This window comes from Lathyrus oleraceus, chromosome 2 (genome assembly GCF_024323335.1).
Source record: "Lathyrus oleraceus cultivar Zhongwan6 chromosome 2, CAAS_Psat_ZW6_1.0, whole genome shotgun sequence".
NCBI classification, from domain to species: domain Eukaryota; kingdom Viridiplantae; phylum Streptophyta; class Magnoliopsida; order Fabales; family Fabaceae; genus Lathyrus; species Lathyrus oleraceus.
In genome coordinates this window covers 372,478,148-372,484,245 of record NC_066580.1, presented here as the reverse complement: position 1 = coordinate 372,484,245, position 6,098 = coordinate 372,478,148, and the positions used below count along the sequence as shown (strand labels likewise).

Below are 6,098 nucleotides of genomic sequence, written 5' to 3'. Positions count from 1 at the left end.
AATATGACTAATTTATTTTAGTATGTGACATGTGTCAATTCTAAAAAAAAATTACGCATCATAACCGGTAAATTTTTATTTAATATCAATGTAAAATTATATGATAACATATTTTTTTAAATTCATTTTTGCAGGCATTTACGTTGTCTTTTCAGCCGGCTACATCTATTATTTTTGTATTAACCTTTTTTCATAGACCTTTTTGTAACTCAATATTGTTTTATAAACTTATAGTAATTCACATTATAAATTTTAACAATAAAAAATCTGAAACAATAGAAAAATATCAATTACACGTAATTTCTTAATGTTTTATTTTTGACCCAACCGATGTTTTTTTGACTCAACCAATGTTTTTTGTTTGTAATAAAAAAAACCAATGTTTTGTTTTGCAGTAGCAGTACAGTGTCTGTGTTGCTAACGAGGACCCCATCTCCGATATTTCATTTTTCTCGAGCGAAGATTTCTGAGTTCATTCACTTTCTGTTCTCTCCATTCTTTCTCTGCTTCCGCTCTCCACATCCCAAACCCATTTTCATCGAAATCTACCGTTTTCAATTTTTCCTTCTTTCTCTTTTCACTGTTTTAATTCACTTTTTTGGTTTCAGTTACTGGGTTTTCTTAGTTACAAGGTTTTGATGTCTTTTGGAGTGCAAAGTTATTGGAATTTTTCATCTAGGGTTGTGATTTTGGTGTAGTTGGAGTATAGGGCATTGAGGTGTGTGTCTGTGTGTGTGGGATAGTGTTTTGAATTATGAGTGGTTTTGATTATGTTTAGGTTTTGGTTTTCTAGGTTTTGTTAGAGATGGGTTTGTTGGGTTCTGAGAATGGTAAAGTTGCTGAGAATTGGGATGTGTTTAAATCAAAGGTGAGTAAGAAGAAGAAGAAGAAGAATAAAGAGAATGAGAGTGTGATTAAAGAGGAAAAAACTGGGTGTTGGGTTAGATTGAGATTTTTTAGTAGCTGCATTTCTTCAAGATCCAAAGTTGATACCTCAGTCAGTGGCACCGGTACCAGTACTCATTATGGTAATCACTGTCTGCTTTTGAAGTGTGTTATTGTTCATTCATTGTTCTTTATGATGTTCTTCGAGGATTTATCTTTGTAAAATGTGTTAATGATACTTTCATTATGATGTTCTTTGAGGTTTTATCTTTGCGAAAATGGAATTTTCATTATGATGTTCTTTATGATGATGTTCTTCGAGGTTTTATCTTTGCGACAATGTTATTTTCATTATGATGTTCTTTATGATGATGTTCTTCGAGATTTTATCTTTGCGACAATGTTATTTCATTATGATGTTCTTTATGATGATGTTTTTCGAGGTTTTATCTTTGCGACAATGGTGACGTTCTTCGAGGTTTTATCTTTGCGAAAATATTATTTCATTATGATGTTCTTTATGGAAGTTCTTTGAAGTTTTATCTTTGCGACAATGTTATTTTCATTATGATGTTCTTTACGATGATGTTCTTCGAGGTTTTTGCGACAATATTATTTCATTATGATGTTCTTTATGGAAGTTCTTTGAAGTTTTATCTTTGCGACAATGTTATTTTCATTATGTTCTTTATAATGATGTTCTTCGAGATTTTATCTTTGCGACAATGTTATTTTCATTATGATGTTCTTTACGATTCTTCGAGGTTTTATCTTTGCGACAATGTTATTTTCATGATGATGCTCTTTATGATGATGTTCTTCGCAGTTTTATCTTTGCGGCAATGTTATTTTCATGATGATGTTCTTTATGATGATGTTCTTCGAGGTTTTATCTTTGCGACAATGTTACTTTCATGATTATGTTCTTTATGGAAGTTCTTTGAAGTTTTATCTTTGCGACAATGTTATTTTCATTATGATGTTCTTTATGATGATGTTCTTTGAGATTTTATCTTTGCGACAATGTTATTTTCATTATGATGTTCTTTACGATGATGTTCTTCGAGGTTTTATCTTTGCAACAATGTTATTTTCATGATGATGCTCTTTAGATGATGTTCTTCGCAGTTTTATCTTTGCGGCAATGTTATTTTCATGATGATGTTCTTTATATGATGTTCTTCGAGGTTTTATCTTTGCGACAATGTTATTTTCATGATGATGTTCTTTATGGAAGTTCTTTGATGTTTTATCTTTGCGACAATGTTATTTTCATTATGATGTTCTTTAAGGTTTTATCTTTGCGACAATGTTATTTTCATTATGATGTTCTTGGAGGTTTTATCTTTGCGACAATGTTATTTTCATTATGATGTTCTTCGAGGTTTTATCTTTGTGACAATGTTATTTTCATTATGATGTTCTTCGAGGTTTTATCTTTGCGACAATGGAATTTTCATTATGATGTTCTTCAAGGTTTTATCTTTGCGACAATGTTATTTTCATTATGATGTTCTTTATGATCATGTTCTTCGAGATTTTATCTTTGCGACAATGTTATTTCATTATGATGTTCTTTACGATGATGTTCTTTGATGTTTTATCTTTGCGACAATGTTATTTTCATGATGATGTTCTTTGAGGTTTTATCTTTGCGAAAATGGAATTTTCATTATGATGATGTTCTTCGCGGTTTTATCTTTGCGGCAATGTTATTTCCATGATGATGTTCTTTATGGAAGTTCTTTGATGTTTTATCTTTGCGACAATGTTATTTTCATTATGATGTTCTTCGAGGTTTTATCTTTGCGACAATGTTATTTTCATTACTTGTCCTAATACTGTTCCCCATGCCATCATTTTGGTTTCACATTAGCTGAAAGTAAATCAACTAATGATACAAGTAGATGCCAACCAACAGCTCCGATAATCTCTTCGACAACAACTAGTAATGCAGAAAGCAATTCGTCCACTTCTAAACTTGAAGAGGAGCTTAAAATTGCTTCCAGGCTGCGGAAATTCTCTTTCAATGAACTTAAGTCGGCGACAAGAAATTTCCGGCCCGAGAGTTTTCTTGGCGAAGGTGGGTTCGGTTGTGTTTTCAAGGGTTGGATCGAAGAAAACGGAACTGCTGCAGTGAAGCCTGGTACAGGGCTTACCGTCGCTGTGAAAACCCTTAACCACGATGGGCTTCAGGGTCATAAAGAATGGCTGGTTTGTATATTTATAACATTCCTTTTTCTTGTCTTATAAAATCGCCGAACTCTATCTTTCTAATCATGATTCTTGTCTGAATCATATGACAGGCCGAGGTAAATTTTCTTGGCGATTTAGTTCATCAGAACCTTGTTAAACTCGTTGGTTACTGTATCGAAGATAATCAAAGGTTGTTAGTCTATGAATTCATGCCTCGGGGAAGCCTCGAAAATCACTTATTTAGGAGTAAGTTACGATATGACATATTTTTTATGTTTGAAAATTCCGATTATATAATTTATCAATTTTCTCAAATACAAATTAAAATTATATCGTATGTAGGATCTCTGCCTCTTCCATGGTCGATTAGGATGAAAATTGCGCTAGGAGCTGCGCAGGGTCTTGCTTTTCTTCACGAGGAAGCTGAACGGCCAGTAATATATAGGGACTTTAAAACATCGAATATACTATTAGATGCGGTAAGTATACAAGATTACGATAAAATTACATTTTTCTTTTATCTTTTTGTCGGTCTAATATTTTTCCGAATCAGGACTACAATGCGAAGCTCTCAGACTTTGGTCTTGCCAAAGATGGTCCAGAAGGTGATAAAACCCACGTGTCTACTCGAGTAATGGGAACCTATGGTTACGCAGCACCAGAATATGTCATGACAGGTAAGCCCTGATTGGATAAACAACTTATTTAAGTGCTTATAGTGTAAGCGTTTATCATATAAGTGCTTATCTATATAATATTTTTATATTCACTCTTGTGTGATACTGGCAGGTCATCTTACATCCAAAAGTGACGTGTACAGTTTCGGAGTCGTACTACTTGAGATGTTAACTGGCAGAAGATCTATGGACAAACACCGACCCAACGGTGAACACAACCTTGTCGAATGGGCTCGACCGCATCTAGGAGAACGAAGAAGGTTCTACCGGTTAATAGACCCTCGTCTCGAAGGTCACTTTTCTGTAAAAGGAGCTCAGAAAGCTGCGCAACTAGCCGCCCACTGTCTAAGCAGAGATCCAAAAGCGAGACCCCTAATGAGTGAAGTCGTGGAAGCTTTAAAGCCTCTTCCAAACCTTAAAGACATGGCAAGCTCGTCATACTATTTCCAAACAATGCAAGCCGATCGGTTTGGAGCGAGTCCAAACACTAGAAGCGCGCATGTACAAGGAGCATCGCTCGCTCGGAATGGACAACAAAGAAGGAGCCTTTCGATACCGAATGGTACTCATGTATCTCCCTATCACCACAAGTTTCCCCAACAATCACCTAAACCTAATGGCAAATCATAGAGCTGGTGAAAATTTTCCATCTCTGTCTCTTCAGGCTGTTTGGAAATATTGAAATATTATTTTACCTTTGGAAATGTCATTTCTTGATTTCTTTAGGCTTTGCTTGTGTATGAAGCTAAACATTTGGCTCTTAAAATTAATCATAGGCTTTTGTTTATAGAAAGATGAGAAAGGAACTTTATTATTGTATTAATTTATGTTAGTTGCTTTATTATCTACTACAGGGTTTTTTTAGTCACATTTAAACTATAAGGTGCTCTTTATGCTTTATAGCATAGTATATTCTAATTGTTAAAATTCAAACTCAATTTGATAATTGTTTTGTACTACCTTGATATTACAAAGGGTTATGCCCTACCTTGATATTATTACAAGTCAATCATCTGGTGAAAAGAATCCGTTCCAAAGGGTTGTTTGTTAACTCAATATAAATGTTAGTTAGCATGGTTATTGGTAGTTATAACCAACTTATAGTTAGTTATTAACTTCTAAAGTTAGTTAGTCCTTGAGCTATTTTATAAAAGGTGTAAGAACATAATGTATTGGCGGCTGGCATTCGTTCAATATAGAATACACTTCACTATTTTTTCTATTTCAATTTCATCTCTTTATTCCTTCACTCTCATGAAATTTCATGTAAAGTAAACAAGCTCTTGCTTTAACATAGATTTGGTATCATGTTTGGTGGTAATGGTCATTCAAACTCACTTTCAATTCTTGATGATAAGAATTGTGAAAGATAGCACAAACAAATAGATGAATGCCTTGTTGGTTATCAAAATACACTTGAGGTGGTTGCCAATGGAGTTCAAGAATTTCCCCCAAATGAAACAGAAACCTTGAATAATTCACAAAGAAAAGGGAAGAAAAAGATATACAAAGCAATGTTTCCGTTCAGAAAACAATAAATGCTGTCAACTTTGACAAAACCTCTCATGTTGAGAATGCGAAGGAAATATGAGATGTTTTGATCGAATACTATGAAGGAGGAGAGAAGGTGAAAAGTGTGAAGGTGTGATCTCTGAGAAGACAACATGAATAAATGTAAATGTATGAAGTCAAACCTTCAATGAAGATGATTTTAACGAAGACAATGATCAAATGCTAAAGAATGGAAGATGCTACTCAAATGACTCTGATGAATGATTGAATAAGATGGTAAATATCATATTCCTTATTTATATATTATCTTAAGTGCTCAAACCATCTAAACTCAATCCATGACATATCATAAAAACTCATGACTTTGCATTTTGTACTTAGAATTTTTTTCAAAAATTTTAAAATGAAAAATCATTTTTTAAGCAAGACAATCGATTGCATGAGAGTATCAATCGTTTGTCATCAGACGAATTTGCAAATTTTGTAAGGCTAACAATTGATTGCATGAGATGCATAATCGATTGTTACTAGTTTGAAATTCATTTTTTTCAAAAGTTTCAAAGGATCAATCGATTGATCATCCCTCTCAATCGATTGACACTGGTAATTTTTCAGAAAAAATACTTTTACGCATTTCAACTTTTCATGGCACATACTCTTTGCCTCTTTTCATTTAAATCACACATTATCATATTTTTTCAAGAGCTATGTCTTGATTCAAAAGGTGTGTGTTGCTAGGGTCGGCCCTATGTATGTGCAGCAGCACATGCCCCAAATTATAGAGGGCCCCAAAATTTAAATTTTTTAATTTTTTTTCATAAATATTGA

At 33.6% G+C, this 6,098-nt stretch overlaps 1 protein-coding gene and 1 long non-coding RNA gene across 10 annotated transcripts; both read left to right on the top strand.

Moving 5' to 3' along the window:
* The first annotated feature begins 363 nt into the window (after positions 1 to 363).
* Positions 364 to 4,626, top strand: LOC127119571 (serine/threonine-protein kinase PBL34). 2 transcript variants are annotated; one of them, XM_051049828.1, is made up of 6 exons: positions 367 to 1,028; positions 2,762 to 3,099; positions 3,192 to 3,327; positions 3,424 to 3,560; positions 3,635 to 3,758; positions 3,871 to 4,626. In XM_051049828.1, the coding sequence occupies exons 1-6, from the start codon at positions 806 to 808 to the stop codon at positions 4,386 to 4,388; spliced, it is 1,476 nt and encodes a 491-aa protein (XP_050905785.1). In that variant the 5' UTR covers positions 367 to 805; the 3' UTR covers positions 4,389 to 4,626. The 2 variants fall into 2 exon arrangements, with proteins under 2 accessions (XP_050905784.1, XP_050905785.1); XM_051049827.1 differs by having other exon boundaries at positions 364 to 1,028; positions 3,192 to 3,560.
* Positions 1,036 to 2,754, top strand: LOC127119572 (uncharacterized). Of its 8 annotated transcripts, none has more exons than XR_007802883.1 (4): positions 1,036 to 1,207; positions 1,364 to 1,482; positions 1,650 to 1,771; positions 2,073 to 2,754. It is a non-coding gene; the product is annotated as an uncharacterized LOC127119572 (long non-coding RNA). The 8 variants fall into 8 exon arrangements; XR_007802884.1 differs by lacking the exon at positions 1,364 to 1,482 and having other exon boundaries at positions 1,036 to 1,328; positions 2,073 to 2,177; positions 2,224 to 2,754; XR_007802887.1 differs by lacking the exon at positions 1,364 to 1,482 and having other exon boundaries at positions 1,036 to 1,328; positions 2,073 to 2,269; positions 2,423 to 2,754.
* Positions 4,627 to 6,098: the final 1,472 nt, after the last annotated feature.